This window comes from Rhinolophus sinicus, linkage group LG05 (genome assembly GCF_036562045.2).
Source record: "Rhinolophus sinicus isolate RSC01 linkage group LG05, ASM3656204v1, whole genome shotgun sequence".
NCBI classification, from domain to species: Eukaryota; Metazoa; Chordata; class Mammalia; order Chiroptera; family Rhinolophidae; genus Rhinolophus; species Rhinolophus sinicus.
Genome location: NC_133755.1, coordinates 155,674,876 through 155,695,607, shown reverse-complemented (window position 1 = coordinate 155,695,607; position 20,732 = coordinate 155,674,876). Strand labels below are relative to the sequence as shown.

Sequence of the window (20,732 nt, the reverse complement as noted above, 5' to 3'; positions counted from 1 at the left end):
AACACTAAATACTGAACAATTGCTCTCGGGAGACCACAGCTTAGGTTCCTATGAGTCTCTGGCCGCACTTTTGTCTACTGATCAGTACATAATCTTGTTTTATTTGTATTTCTGTTTAAAGATACATTATTATATATGTATATTTTTGGTTCATAATAACTCATGCCTGAATGAAGTTTATCTAACACACATATTTTCTCTGTAAGACACATCATAGCCTTTTGTTCTTAGGAACACTAGATAGCATTGCATCACTACACTGAAAGGCCATTTTACACAGCAAAACCAACAAAAAGCAAAAACATGCAAAAAACGCGGCACTCAACAGACAGTACTATAAAAACAATGCTGACAGTATGACAGCTAAAGCAAGAAGGCAGAGTAACAGAACCTTATTAGACCTCAGCTGGGAGCACGTAAGTTGAGCAACTCAAATGTTTTGCTGCTCTACGAATGCTCTCAAATGACTAAGAATATGTCACAAGTACTGATTTTGGGGTTACAAATAAATTTTAACAAGTAGGTGAATCTGCAACTATAGAATCTACAAATACATGCATACGTGTGTGTGTGTGTGTGTGTGTGTGTGTGTGTATATATATATATATATATATATATATATATATATATATACAAAGATGTGCCAAAAAGGTGCCAAAAAGATGTATACGTGGGACTTGTATTCATCTTTTGTTATTGGTATATATTGAGTATGACAATTTTAATATAGTTTTTTTCCTTTCTTAGATTGTGTATACATTTTTTTGGTACCTTCTGTATATATAATTACATAATCGTTAATATTTAAATAAGTTACAGTTACTGTTCCATAGTAATAAAAGACTGAATACAAGGTTGTAAAGACACAATAATGACTTTGGCAGTAAAGGCTGAGGCAGAGGCTTCCTTAATAAGAAGTGTTCTAAATCTATAAATGCTAAATAACTAAATTTTTCTTTGAGTTTATTTTGATCATTCCACTTATGTCTTTTCATAAATTGAGGAGAATTTATTTGCTTTATCTAAAGAGATATAGCCAGTATCAATTCATTTACTAAATAAAGACTGTATCTAGTTAAATATAATGAAAAGACTAGGAAAGAAATACCCCAGACCAAAGTGGTAGTCCTCATTCATAGACTGGCATTCCCAGAAGACCTTCAGATAACGGAGGCTAATCAGACGATCAGAGGAGAGTGGTATTTCTCATACCCAAGAGGCTACCTGGCCAATCACAAAAGTGAATTAACCAAATGTCTGGACACTCATTCATAGGTAACACCTCACAGCACTGGATTGGCCTCATAATGAGGCTTCTTAGCCTGAATTAAACCATGAACTATCGCCACATGTGTTTATGAAATGTGTGCCATGGGGCTTGGTCTGTTCCTGCCTAAGCATGTCTGGTGGTATGGTCAGTTGCCTGTCATGGACTGTCAGCCTTCCATAGGCCAAGCACTTACCGTGACAATGCTGTAATGATTTGGAAAGGTCTTGGTTGGATAGACAGATCTCAGATATTTTGAATGAATTCCACATGTTTCTGCAACAAAGAAATTAAGAAGTTGTTACTGCTTCAGAAGTTTTTAGGATAACTAAAAATCTGAACATAAAAGTTTTCCAGAGAAATAGAAAACTAACTAAAGAATCAATTGAAGATGGAAAGAGGTTGAAATTCTGATGCCTAATTCCTCCCTTCCAAAGAATGTCAATTTTTAGGAGAGGAGTGAGCTAAATCAACGGTCTACAAAACTTTTCTGGAAAGAGCCAGATAACAAATATTAGGCTTTGCAAGTCCCTATGATTTCTGTTGCAACAGCTCAAATTCTATTACCGAGGCCCAAAAAGCATCCATAGACAATATATAAACAAATAAGCATAGCTATGTTCTAATAAAACTTTATGGACATTGAAATTTGAATTTCACATAATTTTTATGTGTCACAAAATATTCGTCTTTTTTCCCCCTTACCATTTAGGAATGTAAAAAAATTCTTAGCATTTAGCAAGCCATACAAAACAGGCAGGGTAGGCTAGATTTGGTCCATGGGCCACAGCTTGCTAACCCCTGAGCTAAATGATACACTGCCAGCTTTGTTTGCTTTTACTGCTCCCCTCTTGCTCACCCAGGTCATTACATTAAGAATTTTTATACAACATGTACATCTCAGCTAACAGTTCTTATATGTAAAGTATCCAATATAACAAAAGTCAACACAACTACTAGGTAACTAAAAAGGAATTTGAATTGTATAAGTGCATAAGCCCATGTCATGTAGTAATGTTTACCTAACGAACTAACTTTGCTGCTTATTATTTTCAGTATAGTTTCCATTTGACCAGTGAAGTTTCCTGTGATGTTTTCCACAAATCATGGCGTTAGTTTTACTTTCAGTTGTTCTACTGTTTCAAGCTGTGCAACAACCCTACCTAAGAAGGTCAGAACCATTCAATCATTGCTATTTCCTCTGCAGCAGTCAAGTACAAGACATTTTTCATGCTAAAGTCCTGTCGATTCTAATTTGAAAAGAAAGCTTCACCATTAGATGTTCTATTTAAGTTAAAAGAAAAAGTGAAAATAATTGTTGTCCAGAAAGCAAAAAACTTTGCAGCTTGAAACAATGAATGTTTTCTCAAATAGGCTTGGAGTTAGTTTCTTCTCAGCCTCTAGTTCAGTGTTTCCAATATGATCTAAGAATTGCCTCCTTCAGAATCTTCTTGGGCCCCATATCAAGTCTATTAAATAGGACTCTGATGGGGATGAGGGACTGGATGGAAGGTGAAGAAAATGGAGCTCAAAAAAAAAAGAAAATCTATATTTTAAGCAAGCATCCCAAGTGGTTTTGATGTACGGAAGTTTGAGGCGTGCTCTAGGACCTGACTCATAAGGTATAATTAAAGCTTAAAATACTTTTTTTTCTTTTATAGTCAACACCACCAATAAACAAATCTTGTCCTCAATCAAGGAAACACACATTTAACATTGTTAAGAAGTCATACGATAGGAAGTAAAATGAAATCTAATCCACTTATATAACTAAAAGAATTTAAACAGGGGAAAAAAATCATATAATAACCAAAGACATAAAGTCAGTTTATTTCCTTGAAACATGGGCGGCCCTGTCAAATTCTTAAATGCCTAAAGGCACAGAGTGTAAAGTAAGATACAAAGTAAGCTACCAGTAATGTGAAAACATGACACCTCTCTAGTTAAAATGTCTTAAACAGGACACACTTGCTGACTATCTACGGACTCAGACAACCATTTTGGATCACCTGCCTTTGAACCAGAGTTATTAAAAAAACAACGCACAGAAAACAAGATCTTCTGCCATTGTTTCTTCCAGATCTTAGGGATCTAAATAATGACTGAATAGAATAATTCTGGAAGGACAAACAATAAATCAGTAAGAGTAGTTGCTTCTATAGGGAAAATCTAGGAATATCTAGAAAAAGGAAGGGTTATTTTTATTGGTTGGTTGGTTATTTGTTTATAATATATCTTTTAATTCATTTTTTAAAGTTTATCATTTGAATATTTTACTCCTTAAGAAAACATTTGTTTTAAATGTACCAAAAAAATCTGAAAATATAAATGGGATAAATATATAGCCATAGTAACTATACATTATAAAAAACAGAAGACTAAATGAATGAATAGGTGAAATAGCTGAAGACTGTATGATGCAGCTAAAGAAGTACTAGGGAGGAACTTTAAACAAGTTAAAGAAAGAAATTAAATAAAGACAGACACGTTTGAGAATCAGAAGACTTAATATTGTTAAAATGTACATACTACCCTTAGAGATCTATAGATTGAAAGCAATATCTATCAAAATCATCATAGCATTTGTTACAGAAATAGAAAAAAATTCTAAAATCCTTATGGAACCTCAAAAATATTAGCTAAAACAATCTTGAAGAAGAATAATAAAGGTAAAGGTATCACAATTCCTAATTTCAAAATGCATTACAAAGGTACAGTAATTGAAACAGTAAGGTACTGACATAAAGACAGACAAATACACCAATGGAACAGAATGGAGAGCCCAGAAATAAATCCACTCATATATGGTCAACTCATCTTCAACAAGGATCCCAAGAATTCACAATAGGGAAAGTTTAGTCTCATCAACAAATGGTGTTGGGAAAACTGGATATCTATATGCAAAAGAATGAAATTGGACCCTTATCATATACTATAAACAAAAACCAACTCAAGATAAATTAAAGATTCAAATGTAAGACCTGAAACTATAAAACTTCTACTACAAAATGTAATGGGAAAGCTTCATAATATTGGTCTTAGCAATGATTTTATGGATATGATACCAAAAGCATAAGAAACAAAAGCAAAAATAGACTAGTGGGATTACATCAAACTAAAAAGTTTCTGCACAACAAAGAAAACCATGAACAGTGTGAAAAGGCAACATATGGAATTGGAGAAAATATTGGCAAACCATATGTCTGATAAGGGATTAATTTCTAAAATATATAATGAACTCAATAGAGAAAAACAACAAATAACCCAATTTAAAGATGGGCTAAGGACTTGAATAGATATTTTTCTAAAGAAAATACACAAATGGCCAACAGGTATAAGAGAAGATGATCAATGTCAGTAAACATCTGGGAAATACAAATCAGTACCGCAATGAGATACCACCTCACACTTGTAGGATGGCTACTATCAAATAAATAAATAAATAAATAAAACACAAGTTTTTGGATGAATGTGGAGAATTTTGACAAGGATGTGGAAAAATTGCAACTCTTGTACACTCTTGATAAGAATGAAAAACAGCATTGAGATTCCTCTAATAATTAAAAGCACAACTAACATATGATCCAGCAATCCTACTTCTGGTATGATTTATCCAAAAGAATTGATATCAGGATCTTGAAAAGATATTAATACTCCCATATTCAATGCAATACTACTCATAATAGCCAAGATATGGAAACATCCTAAATGTCCATCAACAGGAAAATAGTTTTTTTAAAAAGTGGTATATATATATATATATATATATATATATATATATATATATATATATATATATATATAATAGAACTTTACTCAGCTTTAAAAAGGAAGGAAATCCTATAATATACAACCATGTATATGAACCTTGAGGACATGTAAGTGAAATAAGCCTGTCACAGAAAGACAAATACTGCATGATTCCACTTGCATGAGGTATCTAATAGTCAAGCTCATAGAAGCAAAGAACAGAATAAGAGTTGCCAGGAGCTGGGGGAGAGAAAATGGAGACTTGCTAATCGATAGGTATAAAATTTCAGTTACACAAGATAAACAAATTCAAGAGTCCTGCTATACAACATTGTGCCTATAGGTAAGAATACTGTATTACACACTTCAAAATCTGTTAAGAGGGCAGATCTCATGTTAAGTGTTCTTACCACAATAAAATTTTAAAAGAAGCAGGAAGAGGAAGAGAAGAGGACAGCAAATGACACGTGCTGTGGAGAATTTAAGAGTTCTACTGCTCATGAACATTTCAGTTTTGTTAACTCTGATCTTCAAAACTGCATCTGTTGCCTGCCAAATCTCTCTGCTACTACCAGTCTTGTTCTATCCCTGGTTTCCCAAATAACTTTGCAGGAAGCTTGGCTTCTAGTTCAAGCCAAATCATTTCTCTCTCACCTGACAGTTTCCTGATCTTGGGCTTGGCCCTCTGTCTGCTTCCATCTACACTGAGACAAGACAGTGACATCGCCTTCCCACTGTGGTTGAGTCCCCAGAGGCCCCTTGGTGTCACTGATATGACTCACTGTGCTGTAGTATTAGTTCACTCTGTTTCCACCATCACTGTAGCTCAACCCAGGCCGCTTGATGGGACACTAGAAATGGGGTTCTAGACGTCACCTAAATGATGCCTGCTGTCACCTACCATACTGCCCACCTACCATTCCTAGGAGGTCCTAATCCTAACTCTTCAACCACATCTACTCTTCATTGGGCCTCCTAAAAACCAATAGCCTATTTTGTATTGGTAGACCTAATTTGTGATATCTTTTAAACCTGTGAAAGGGGAAAACTCTCAATGGCCCGATATTTCATTGGCATCATTTCCAATTCTCAATGAATGGGATGAGCAAATAATTCCACTTCAAAGGGGCTCAGTTCAGCCTGGCTAGTTAATTTCCCTTTTGTACACAGAATTTTATATCCAGAATATCAAGGGAAATTTAGATAAGGAAATAAAAACTGAGGGATGTTAATTAACTGTCCAAGCCAAAGTAATTCAGCAGTAAGTGTGTGGGGACAGAGCCCCAGAAAGCAGTTTCCAGGCTCTTGGCCTCACATAGAAAGGCGCTGGCTCAGGTAGTAAATGGTCATCAACTGTGATTGGATGGCCATCAGCTGTGGCTAGTTGGCCATCAGCTGTAACCAGTGAGCAATTGGCTACTAATATAAATGCTGTGGCTACGCTAGCAGGAAATGGGGGCTAGCAAGCAGATGGTGGCTGAGCTAGCAAGCGCGGATTGCAATTAGGACAGCGGGTTGCGGACAGTGTGGCTCCTGCTTCCTGTGTCTCCAACGCAGCCACTAGTGAAACTACAGTGGTGTGACTCCCCTATCTATGGCTCTGTTGGTGTACCTTTTTGGCCTTACCATGTCCTGCATTCTTGTGTGGGGAGCAGGACCGGAGACCCCGCATGACACCCTGCATGACAACCTTGTGTTGTAGGGGAAGCAATTTACCTATAATCATAGAATTTTAGAGCTGGAATTAGCAGTAGAAATCACTAGGCTTTATCCTCTCATTTTTACAAATGACGAAACTGAGGCCCAGAAAGGGTAATTCACTTATTCAGGTTCAAACTGCTATTTTTTAATACTTTGGAGAAAAACAAAAAACAAGAAACCAGTACAGTTGTCATAATATTTGAGGAACTTGGGGCGGAAAAAGGGCCTGGAAGGAGGGGGAAGAAAGACAGGAATTGGAGGGCAATGGAGAGCATAGAACCGAGAGCCAACCCTCTGATACTTCTTCGTTCTGTGTCCTTTGGTACTCAATTTATTTTTATTATTAACTTTATAAAATGTGTGAAAACCAAGTGCCCTCACACAGAAGTACAACATCATGATAAAGACAATAATGAAAATAATAATTATAGAGATAACTTAAAATCATCCAATGTATACTATGTATATATTCTGACAATATTCCTATCAGGTAGGAAGTGACTATTCTATAGACGAAGAGATGAGGGCACCAATAGGTGAGACAAGCTTCTCACAGTCTCACAGCTAGTAAATGGGGGAGCCAGGTTCCAGGCACTTAGATTCCAGAACCAGATGTGGATACTGGACTTCTCACCTTCTGGGACATTGGTATGTGCTGGCTCTATCCGGTCTATTCAGGCTCATTCAGGATCTGCCTGCCCTTCCTGGTTATACCCACCTGCCTAAAGCTCAGAATCAAGGTCTGACAAATGCCACGTTTGAGGCAATATACATAGACAGGTTTCCATAGTACAGAGGTATATTGAAAACAAATAGAAATAAACAAAAAGATGAACATGCTACAAAAAAGGAAGGAGGAACCAACAAATATGAAAATAGAGAGCAAGGTGTAACGCATCAAGATCTTGAGAGAACCTAGGCTAAGGCTAACAATGATAAAGGTCAGAAAGAGATGTGCCATCTGAAGATTGACTAAGTAGGTGTCTTTATTATTTGCATGCCTCCAGTTGTAGAAGACTTACTCATTTTATTGATATTAGGCATTAGAGTACTCCATGTCTGTAAATATTCAGCTCTAAATCCATCCATGGAAAACAAAATAACTGGTGGTAGATCAAATCTGGTAAGAGAAAATTACAAATTAGTTGATTATTTTGATTGTAAAAACAACAACAACAACAAAAAAGATACTTTTCTATACTACTTATAATTCTCTAAATTAAAAAATGCCTGGAAAGTACAGTAAGAAAGTAATTCTAGGTCAAGTTTTCCTTTCAATTTTAAAAATTATTATTTCCCTTAACAATCAGTACTTCCAATGTTTTAGCAACCTAATAAAAATGGGCAATATTTAAAAAAAAAATAAATGCTACATAAATTATCTAGGTCTTTTAACTTCGACACCTGCTCTCCTTTGAGTTCTAGATTTTAAATACAGTTGGCTGACTTTATTTCCATTTACTCCTTGGCATTGGCTATCTCTGACACCCAGGTAGACCATGTATGAAATTTTTCTAGCCCTGAGAGTTTATAATGACAAGGCAGTGTGCTGTGGAGAAAAGGGAAGGGTTTTGGCCTCAGGAAGACTTAAGTTCAATTCTCAGCTTCATTCTTTACTATTTATTTAACCCTAGGCAGTTATTCAACCTCTCAAAACTCGATCCGAACCCATTCACCTGCATACTTTGGAATCTTAATGATATAGTATATTAGTATCATTGCCTCACCTCTAATACATGTAGTATTTTACAGTGGTAGGTATACATGGAGCTAATTAAATGTAGTTTTACAAGAGAGTTTAGCAGCATGCAAACAAAGCATTAACAAAACTTCACCAGAAATGGGGTTCTATATGCAGCTCTTTCATGGTGCTCACTTGTCTAAGGAGACAAAAGTAATGATTACTAAACTGAAGGCTCAAACTCAAAATTTATAAAAGTTGCAATTATTCTACCATCTTTTGGGTATAATTATAATATGGAATGTATGAACTCTGTAGCTTATGTGGTGTTTTAGTATTCTAAAGTTCTACATTTTTGACTCTTTATTCTAATATCTCAGGATATTAATATTAACTGTAAAAGCATTACAATCTCCTTTTAGATGAGTATTTACGTTACAGTGATAGAAGACAACTTTTGAGTTACAGCCAGAGACAGTCTTGTTTTATTCAATAGTTTTCCCTCTTAAAATTTTACTTGTATTTTATTCACACATACACACATATTTCACAGATGCATGGTTTCATAAATTTTTCCTAACTGAACTCCACTGTGTAGCCATTACCTACAAGAAACAAGAAACAGAAGATTGCCAGCACGCTAGAATCCTCTTTTTGTGCTCCTTGCTAGTATTAATAGCAAACCACACCCCTATGAAAGGTGATAAGTTCCTAGAATTCTAACAGCAGAGATTAGTCCTGCCTATATTTATACTTACATGTAAACAAAATCATATTGTACTATGTATTTTGTTGTGTCTAGCTTCTTTTACTTAACACTGTGTTTGAGATTTATCCATATTGTTGCATGTAATTGTAGATCATTCATTCTCAGAGCTGTCTAGCATTCCAGTGAATGAATAAACAACTTATTCATTCTACTATTGATGCATTCAGGTACTTTCCAGTTGAGGGTTATTATGAACAGCCATTATGAACACAGTAAACTTGTTAAAAATTCCAAACACAGTGCATGCAAGTGAGTAGATAAGAGAAATGATTTTCAACTCTGTGTTCATTTTTGAACAAAACATACTTTTCCAAGAAATGTGGTTAGAATAACTCTTTAACATTCTGACACCCAGTATTATTATAAAGAAAATTCTGAATGCTGATAACAGCTAAACACAAGAAAAATAATTTTAGTGTTTTTCAATGTGCTTGAGTAAAGTTAGAAAAAATAACATAGCCATCTAATTCCACATTATAAAAGAAACCGTGAAGAGAGTCTGGAGGACAAGTCTATTTGTCTTCACAGAATATAAATTTATTGTAGAAGAATTCATTTACACGCAGAATAAAGGCACGAAGGAATTATAGCTCACATCAAGGGGATGAAATTAATAAATGAACAGGAGTAGCTAAGGGTTAGATTTGAGTTTAGAGTACTATTCATGTGCACAAGAGGATGTCAGATTCAATCTTTGTAAGGTGAGAGTAGGCTCTCCAGGGGGTATGATACATGAACTAAGCCCTAAAAAACAAATAAAAAATAATATGAAAAGAACATGGAATTAATGTTTTAATCAAGGAAAATATGCTGTGTAAAAGCCCATGTAAGAGATACGATACATGCAATGACATTATGAGTCTCAAAAAATTAAGTTAAGCAAAAAAACAAACACAACACAACACACACACACACACACACACACACACAAGAGAACATATGGTATGATTCAATTTATATGAAATTTAAAAATAGGAATTTATGGTGATAGAAATCAGAACATGAGATATCCTTCTGGGGTGATGGAAATATTCTATATCTTGGAAATATTCTATATCTGTGGGTAACACAGTTTTCTGAATTTCCAAGCCTCAGTATACTGATCACTTAAGTGCGAGCGTTTCAAGGTCTATGGATTATACCTCAAAAATAAAAATGGAAAATTGGGACTGTTTTAAGTACAATGTATAGAAAATTCATCAAGAAATTAAAGTGGTGTATTGCAATTTACATTGGAAAATACTTATTTGTTTCATAAATTCATTAGCACATGCTAATTTAAAAATTGTATTTATAAATATGCCATCAAAATAACCTTGCAGTTTAAAAACAGGGTCAAACATCTGTGGGATCAAGATGTTGATTTAATTCTATGAACAAAAAAGAAGCTATGCAATAAGCCTGACAAGCTATGTTGAGGGGGAGGAAAGAGGGCACATGGCAGGCCTGATACGCTCAGTAACCAAAAGCAACCACACAGGACGGTATGATCACTAATTCCTAACTGGACAGGTCATGGTGGGTAGTCACATTCCAGGCCTGCAGTATCCTTAGCAAAGACCAATCTTCACCTCAAGTGAACCCTGTCCGTTGTTCTTATGCATACAGCATAGCATACTTTTGAAATGTCAGGGTAATTTTCTCTTCTAGACCTCTCAAAGGCACAACTCAGGTACCAGAGCACCAGACCACAGAACCCCACATTGTTGTCTCATTCCTAGCATACCATCTCTGTGTGTTATAAATGTTAATTATTAACTATCCTGTCCCCACCAATGTAAAAGAAGTATGTGTCTCTATTTTGCTTTTTATCCAAACTTCCCACTTTATTAATCTACTACCAATGGATTTTATGTAACCCTCTTTACATCTTCTCCTTTGATTCTGATGTATAAAATAAGTTACAAAACTGCCATTCTCTAGAGCATTTTTTCAATCCATTGAGATTTTGCTTCCAGGTTTGTCCTTAAACTTTTGGCTCAAATAAACTGATAACACTTTTCAATAGAATGGACATTATTTCATCAACAATTCTCACATGGAACTTCCTGAACTTATTATCATTATTCCAATTTTATAGATGAAGCTTGGAGAAGTGACTAATGCAAAACCTCACAGGCAAAACCAGAATTCAAACTTAAGTCTGTTTTTTATTCTAAATGTGTTGCTTTTCCACCCAGAAGCTGCTGAAGAGGGCAGCTAGTTCTGAGGATTGGGTTAAACCAAAGGAGCATACAAAAACAAACACAGTATCCACACACATTGTTTTAAATGAAATGATGCTATCTAAAATGTCTTCAGCGATTCTTTCTATAGCCAGAGTTTCCTTTCTCCTTCTTCTACCTAATTAACATCCTCCCACTGCTTGGGCCAGAAGAGTGAAGTAGGTGAAGAGCAGACGGGGCAACTGGAGGAAAGGGGAAACCCACTCTGCCTGGGAGATATGGGGTGAATTTCCAGGGTTGGGCAACTGGGGGAGCAGCCATTATAATCACGTGGAGGAGATGCATGGGAGTGGTGGGGGTGAGGCGTATTACCTCACGTGTTCATCACCCATATCCACCTGACCAAGTCCCCCTCATGCATTCTTCAAGGTCACCCTTTCATTGTGAGGCCTTCCATGGACAAACCTCTTCCCCTTCACCCAGTAAGAATAAATTTGAGGTGTCAGGATGTTAATAGAAAAGAGTTCTGGTTGGAGTAATTTCGATCTAAATTCTAGTCCTGATCATAGAACCTTGCGAATAGTAGTATAAATATGTCAACCACTTTTCTTTGTCATCATTGTAAGACATTAATAAATGAACATAAAAATGCTTTGTAAACAATAAAGCAACAAAAAAATCTCTTATTAGTATCAACCACAAGAAATCTCATCTTTTCTTAACTTTTTTTGTTTTAAAATGTAAACAGAATGGAGGAAATTCCGTCCTGCCTCACAACTACATTCCCATGTGCCATCTGTTAAAGGAGGATAAAATTCCCCATATCATCCTTACCCTTCTGGACATTGAGACTGCTGGGCTGTGCCACAGTCTTCTTTTGCCCATGGGGTTTCTCCTGAAAAGCATAAGATCAAAATCTGTAGACTGCTGCACCACAGACAAGAAAAGAGAAACAAATGTTCAATGCACATGATCTTTCCAAACTACAGTCGTGTTACTCCAGTGACTAAATTCTTCCAGAACATGTTAAGTGCTACTTCACATATTGGCAAGGTCAGTGCCTCTAGTGATTTGTACAGATCAGTAATTTCCAGTAACTAAACACCAGGAAGCCCATGTTCACCAAGCAAAACCAAGAAAGGGGATTCCATTAGCTTTGGGAAAGGGACAATTTCTTTTTCTTTTATTAATAATATTTTTATCTTCAAGGATAATCTCTCCCCACTGTTATAAAAAAATGAATTTAATAAATATAGATATACAATCTAAAAGAAAAAGAGAAAAGAAAGCATGAAGAAAAAAAGAAATAGCCAATGATAATAACTGATATCAATTGGGGATAATTGAGTAAATTTTTAAGATCTTAACTAAAAATATTCTTACTCCATAGATGTTTTGGGTTATAGAACATGACAGCTAATTAATGAAATATAAATGATAGAATATGAATGTCATCATTTGCCACTCCTGTGGATCTAGGCAATGATAATCAATGGCTATCATCCCCCCCAAAAGAGACAAGCAGATAATATGTAACACCATCATCTATGACGTTTACTTGCAGAACAAATTGCAACTGAATCAGAACAATCTTCATGTTCTAACTACCAATTTGCAGGGGGATATAGGGGCTGACAAACTGCCTATAACAGAGAACGCAGCCAGACTGGAAAACTCTATAGGATCCTATTTCTCCAATGTCCAAATTCAAGGGACAAAAAGAGGAAGGGAGAACCTACTTTTAAACGACTTGAAATATATCAGCCAGTTACTATATATGGAATCTATTTGAATCCTGCTTCAAACAATCTTATAAATAGATATTAAGAAAAAAACAGAAAATATTGAACACAATGGATATTTGATGATACATGATTATCAACTCTATTGTAGATATAAATATATCAACTAGATATATTGATGGTGTTGTAATTTTGTTAAATCCTCATCTTTTTTTAGATACATACTGAAAATATTTACAGATGAATGATATTGACTCTAGGATTTGCTTTGAAATAATCTAAAATTTTGGGCCAGATTTTGGAGGGGAACAAAGAGTATATTTTGTTAAGAAAAAAAAATCCAAAACTTGAAAATAAGCAAAAGGATTGATCATTACATTTCACTTTAATGTCACACTGAGAATTATCTTAAAAGCCCACATATGGGTTATCTAATTACTTAGGAGTATATACCTTTATCTAGCTTATTCTTTACCATTCATTTTACTACTTATTAAGGGTAGCAGTTAACTGGTAGAAAACTAATAGCAATGTAACTGATTCTTGTTTGAATTAAATTATCTTGTTTGAAATAAATTGTCCTGTAGAAATGCAAACCATTTCTGTCTCATCAGAAGTTACAGCTTTAGTGATTTCATTCAACATTCTTTTAGTCATATAATACTGGGGTGACAAAAAAATGTATACACATTTTAAGAGATGTTATCTGTGCTCAAGCAGTACTTTGCCGTAATCAGAAGATTCTGAATGCTGATGGTGACCACTTTGAGCACTTCTTGTAAGTGCATAAGTCAAGCGTGACTTGTATTCATCTTTTGTTATCAGTATATATTAAGTATCACAATTAATACAGTTTTTCCTTTCTTAAAATGTGTATATATATTTTTGGCATCCTCTGTATATGACTCTTTGATTCTCTTTGAGCCAGCTTAACATCCCATTTGGTTATCTCATTATGTGTTAATAAATTTTTGATGTGTTTACTTTACAGTCATGTGAAATTCATGTGTTTATCTTTTTGAAAATTATACTGTGTCAATATGAGACAAGAAAGGCCATGAGTTGATCATTGCTAACACTAGGCAATGGATATATGGGGAAAACATCATAGTATTCTCTCCTTTGTATATGTTAGAAATTTATGAAGTTTTTAAAAATTCTAAACTTAAAATAAGTTAATCCTTAGCATGAAAAAACATTTACCTTTGTTGAAAAAATAAACTGCAATGACTAAATTAACACTATCAAAGTAAACAATTAGTGGTAATGGTACACTTCAACACTGCTTATAATAATTACTTTTGCTTCTGTTAAATTGTATGATATTGTACAATAAATTCAGCAGAAAAAATTAAAACATGATCTGAGGATCAGTCTTGAGATAGAAAGTTAAGAGTTATAAAATTGGGGTAAAAGGCAGGAGATTATAGTGGTCAGAGGCAGTATGGTCAGTGAACGTGCTAGAGAAATAAGCAAACTAGAAACAACCCTTCCGTTGTGAATTTAGAGGAATTTTTAATGATACAATGTTCACTATATCAACACTATATCAAAATATCAAACAATTATTATTTTAAAAGAGTTACCATTCCAGGCTTTTATTTTCCTTTCTGATTGCCTTGTGTAGCAGCTGATTTTCAATTATGTTTCATGTAAAAACGGATTCAACTATTAGAACAAAACCTATATTCTGTTAAGGGATTATATAGTTAAAGTTTCTACTATAACATTTTCCTCCTATTTACAAAATCAGAATTCAACCTAATCTCTTTTTTTGTCTAAAAATATTAAAAGTGTAAGTTAGCTCAATTGGGCGTAGTGTTATGTAAAAAGGGGTGGATAGCTTGAAGCAATTTTGTTTCTATGTGTATATGTGCATGTTTTGTAAATCTCATCAGATGTTCAAATTGGTAATTTTTCAAAAAATCAACATCACTTGTAAAAGGGCAAGCAGGTGGAATCAGGAGTTGAATAACCTGGATTCTAATTTTGGCTTTGTATTAATTCCCTGCGTGTCCAAAATCATAATTTAACTACTCAGGACACAGTTGTTTCAACAATAACATTGGTTTAACAAACTGATATTTGGTCCAGATAATGTCTTTCATGATGTTTAACCATAAGATTTGCCATCTGTTTCTTAAACCATGGGCATGTCTAGCATAGTTACTGGACAGTAAAAGACCTTGCTTTACAGTCACATATGGAACTTTAAGACTTCACTTCTTTCCTATGATATCTATGCTATGAGCTCCCTTCTTCTATAGTGCACAAACCGCATTTCTTCCCCTCAGTAAAAAACATTTGTCTTTTTTTTCTATATGGGGTAGCTAAAGATTCCCTGACTTGTTTTCATTTTTGCAGCCTAGGCGAGCTCTAGGGTCACTAAACTCACAGAGGCAAATACGAAGGGAGCAACAAAGACTTTTGGAGCCAAGTTTATTACCAGATATGAAAGGTTAGAGTAGGAGTTGGGCCAGGAGTCTTTGCTCCAGTTATCAAAGTCCTCTATGAAGTTAAGGAAAAGTAAGGGGAAGATACTGGCATGCTATGACTCTCAAAGGAGCGTGAGGGATGAGGGCGAAGAGGAAAGACCAGAAGCCTCAGTGAATAATGCTAATCACAGAGGCGGGCTCCTGAGAAGTGGAGTTGGGAGGAGAATCTAGTTGGACAATGCTACGTGTGGGAGGGAGGAGACTCGGAAGAGGAGGTGAAGGTGAGAAGAAACGGAAATGTTAGGAGAAGGCTGAGGGGTGTAACCTTGCTCGTCTACTCGTTGGCTAAGTCCAAGCTTCAGGCCTAATCCAAGTGTCACAGCCACCAACAAAACAAGAAGAACCTATTACAAAAAAGGAAAGTAATCTTTACAATTTAAAATATATAAATACAAAGATCCAGATAACCGCCCTCCCTCAGTGAATATTAAGGGCACACATTGTACTGGTTATGCATGATACCAGATCCAACAATGATAGAGGTATGTAATTTTCTTTAATGCCTCACAATAAGAAAGGTTTGGGAAGAATTTTAAAATACTGTTTATTACAGATCTTCCAATTTAAATACATTAATCCCAGTTATCTTAAACCTAAATTGAGTTAAGCCCATGTTACCTTTGCCCATTTTTCTTTCTTAAGTAGATATGCATCTGAAGATTATTTAGCTAAAAGCATTCCAAAAGTGTGAAATCATTCACTAATCATTCACTACCTTATTCCAATATGCAGGGTTACCCCCCCACACTCTGTCCACCAAAGGACAATGAGAGTATTTAACATGTAAAAATATAGTGTCCAAATAATTAACTGGCAAATGATCTTCTTTGATCTACACTCAAACAAATGATTTAGGGTAGCTTGGAAGTTGTGTGACCAAAGATCGTATGTGCCATTTATTATCACTATTGCTGACAAAGCTCCTCAGTATAGTGGACTTTATGCTATGACTAGAATTAAACTATAATATAATTAAAGAGAATTCTTCCCACTTACCTCTTTCCCCACCTGTGAAGTCCAATGATAAGCATGCTGCATGATACAGCTTGAATAACGTATGTTATCATAAAGACTATGAATGTGACAGACACACAGATTGTTTAGGAAAGTATTTTACAATACCAATAATCTTTGCTATAGTTTTTTTTTTTTTTTTAATTATTTTCATGAAAGAAAAAGCACAACATCAGAATTTGCTTAGATAATGAAGACCTACATAAACTATTGATTTTTTTGGTTTGCATTCTGGATAAAGAAGTTGCATTCTGAAAATCAACTGAAAGATGAATGTATCTAAGTTTATAATAGAAGTGAATTCTATTTCCTTCTTATAACACTCAAAAGCCACCTGTGACCAAGACTAGGAATACTACAAAGAAATAAAACACTGGGGAACTGTCCTGTGGTAAACCTCCTGTATCATAGATTTACAAATTGGGATATTTCCATGTACATCTTATCTTTGGTCCTTGGCAATTCAAACTTGCTGGAGAAATAAACAACACCCAAGTGACTTTGTACTTGTTCCATATATTTATGGCTTGCTTGCTGCATTATTCTGTAAGCTCCTTGAGAGCTTAATCTCATATAATTATTCATTTTAAATATGTAATTCTGAATAAGCTGTTTGATATTGAGGGGTGTATATATCTTAAATTATCTTATGCTTTCTACAAAGTGGAGAACGGAGTACTCTGGACTCTATATTACTGAGAATCCAACATTTGACTTTCACTTGGCTAAATAAAGAGTGCTGGAAACACAGCAGATGCTATTAAACTTTTTGAATAAAGCATGTTAAAATTTGGAAACATGAGGGTACCTTTGAAATATTTTAAAATATGATTTTGAAATGTTGAGCTTTCGTCATATGTACTAATAACCACTAGAAAGATACAAAGATAAATGATGCACACATTTTGTTCCCAAGGAGTTTATCATTTCCTGAATTTATAACACAGGAGATATATAATAAATGGCATAAGAGTTAAAAGGGTGGCTCCAAAGTTCCCAGAAGGATTATAAATAAGTAGAAAATCTTGAGGGTTTACTTCGTTATTGTCACTGGGCTCAATGCTTACACACCTTGTTTCATTTATTCCTTGAAACTATGCTTGGGTGACAGAGAGAATGGTGGTGACACTAACAAAGTAGGGAATTTAGAGAAAACAGCAGCAGGATAGGTATGAGAAAATAATGCAGATGGTTTGGTCTTGAGATACTGGATGAGAAGCAAGCAAGCAGGAACTTCAAATTGTGTGATAGAAGCTCAGTGAGAGACCAGTCAGTGGCTTACTTGGAATTCTTGGTTGAGAATATGACTCTTAAAACCATGAAAGAAGATGAGGTTTCCTAAAGAAAAGATCTTTAGATAGGATTTGGTGAAAGACTTTTGTGCATTGGGAAGAAAGATAAATCAGTGAAGAATGCAGATAAAAAGGTAAAGAGAAAAGTCATAAAAATAGGGATTTTAATGCCTTCATGGAAACAAAAGAAGAGAATAATTCAAAATGAGAAAATACTCAGCCATATCCATGTATTGTTGTTATGGAGACTCAGGAGAAGGACCAGGGAGGGCTGACTTCCAAGAGGTGATTTTGGTACAATAAAAACAAAACTAGAGAACAGGGAATGGTTGGGTAGTGAGAAAACCGAGACAATAGATAGAGCTCCCCTTTTCCTGAAAGTTTGATGGTAAAAAGAAAAGAGTATAATAAAATTAAGGAAAGTTATTGGGGTTTTGTTTTGTTTTAGGACAGGGAAGAGCTTACCATACATATAAAACAACAAGAAAGAGAAAACAGGCAAAAGAGACTATTTCTAGGTGTGAAGGGCTGGCCTGGGGGCACAGATGGTTGGAGCACCATGCTCCTAATGCCGAGGTCATCAGTTCGATTCCCACATGGGCCAGTGAGCTGCTCCTTCTATAGCTAAGACTGTGAACAACAGCTCTCCCTGGAGCTGGGCTGCCGTGAGCAGCCGGAGGTTGCCGTGGGCTGCTGTGTGCCACTGTGTGCTGCTGTGGGCTGCCATGTGCTGCCATGAGCTGCCATGAGCAGCCAGTGGCCAGTATGAGGGGCCAGCAGCTGGCGAGAGCCATTGTGAGTGGCTGACCGTCGACTGCCTTAGCTGGGGGGTGGGGAGCACAAGGCTCATAATACCAGCACGGGCCAGGGAGCTATGTCATACACAACTAGACTGAGAAACAATGCCTGGAATGAGAGTGGAGGGGAGGCGGAAGAAGGGGGGGGGGGGAAATTAAAGAAAAATAAGGAAAAAAAAGAGTGGGGAGGAGTGAAGTAAAATAGGATAAAATTAACAGTCCAACAAAGAATATAAGATACAGTTATTTTCATTTCTCACTCTGGTCTTAAATTTTTCATGCAATAAAAAAGCGACTTGGGAGGTAATTATAATCATGGTAAAATAAATGCTGCAAAGTGTTCTGCCACGGAACCCCACTTTTTAGATTGATCAAATATTCATTAGTTGTTACTCAAAATTTTTATGTGTAAAATATGATTAAAAATATTAACTGCACTAAAGTTGTGATGGGGATAAAACCGAATATAATTACTTAAAACTTTATGTTTAAATAGCAACACAAACAAATATAAAAAGGGAATTATATATATAACATTTGTCACAAAGCTGGAGAGACTAAAAGAACTGCACTTTTAGTAAATAAAGAAAATAAAAATAATATAAACTATACTTACAATGCAAATTATTTTATATTTCTTAACAGTGCTCTTCTTAACAGTTTCTTCTGTTTGTAAAGTCAGCAGAGAATTCATTATTCTTTTAGCTATATAAACCTGCTTTGCGAGAGCTAGATTACTCTTTCCTTTTTCTAGTCTGGCAAAGAGAAACTGTATGAGTTATGTGTGACTGACTTTTAACTGTTTGGGAAGATTACTACTCTTTAGTGATTGGACAATCACCAGAGGAAAAAAAAAAGGTTGTAATAACAGTAGTGTCAAGATATGAGAGTTATTTTTAGTACATTATGGATAACTGTGCCTTCTCTCCTTATACTTTATATAAAAAATAACCAAAACAAAAGGCCTTGTTATTAAAATTCCAGGGAATTTCTATATTTACATAAATTTCACGTCATAGTTAAAAACTAACATTAAAAATGTGCTTTAACCACGGGGATACAAAAGTCAATTTGGGGAATGTAATCAATAATGTTGTAAAGATTTTGCAGGGTATTCGATGGACACTTGTCTCATTAGGGAGACAACCTCAGGGATGGTGTAGATGCCTGATCACTACACATGAAGTTGAAGCTGAACAATAATGAATGTCAACTACAATTATATGTATATATACATATGTATATATATATATATATATATATATATATATGTATATGTATTTACAAGAAGTGGAGTACAGCATTAAGGATAGAAGCAGTGGAAATGTGATGGCTGTGTGCAATGTCAGATGGGGGAGGGGGGTTATCACAGTGTGAGGGATATAAATGATAAATGTCTATTACATTGTTTTGTACACATGAAACTAATAAAAAAAAGAAAAACAAATGTGCTTTAGCTATAGTAGGAATTTCAATTCTGCTAAATCTATATAAAGTACTTAATTATGTGATAACTGTGACTTGTATCTTACACTGTTAATAGTTTGACATGTTTTTATACATATTATCTCATGTCAAACTTAACAATATCCCTTATAAACATTTTATCCATATTATGTAGCTGAGTTAAATTAAGGCTCTGATTATTTAAATTAGGGGGCTTGTCCCAGGTCACACATTTACCTGATGCTAGAAGTGGAACTGGAATGCAAATTATGTGACTTTCCCAAATCACATATTTACTCAATGCTAGAAGTGGAACATAAATCCAAGGCTATTTTCATTAACCAGTTTAACAGGCTCTTTTCTTGTTTAAATAGACCAGAGTGTCCTGAAACTTATGAAAGCAGCTCAAGTAATAGCAGTGTGGCCAAAGAGAGTTAGAGTAAATGGTGAGTGTTGAGCTCTTCTAGTTTAAATGACCTGAAGGCAGTAATTCTCATCGTGTATTAATAATTCCACGGAACATTAGTCCTATGAACACCTTCTTGTTCAATAATAAAGCTTGAGAACTCTTTCATAAAGTGAAGATTATCAAAATCCTGTATGCTTCAGTACA

The 20,732-nt window shown here is 35.1% G+C and overlaps 1 protein-coding gene across 3 annotated transcripts in view; it reads right to left on the bottom strand.

The window, feature by feature from the left end:
- The window catches only part of ENPP3 (ectonucleotide pyrophosphatase/phosphodiesterase 3), a 53,907-nt gene extending 34,469 nt beyond the window's left edge, over positions 1-19,438 (bottom strand). The window contains exons 1-5 of one of the 3 annotated variants that reach the window (XM_074333594.1): positions 19,290-19,438; positions 15,836-15,914; positions 12,168-12,228; positions 7,741-7,838; positions 1,464-1,543 (exon numbers count right to left, since the gene is read on the bottom strand). In XM_074333594.1, the coding sequence (XP_074189695.1) occupies positions 1,464-1,543; positions 7,741-7,838; positions 12,168-12,228; positions 15,836-15,914; positions 19,290-19,367 (396 nt within the window). In that variant the 5' untranslated portion in view covers positions 19,368-19,438. The remainder of the gene's footprint in view (positions 1-1,463; positions 1,544-7,740; positions 7,839-12,167; positions 12,229-15,835; positions 15,915-19,289) is intronic. The other 2 variants (XM_074333593.1, XM_074333595.1) reach the window with 2 other exon arrangements.
- Positions 19,439-20,732: the final 1,294 nt, after the last annotated feature.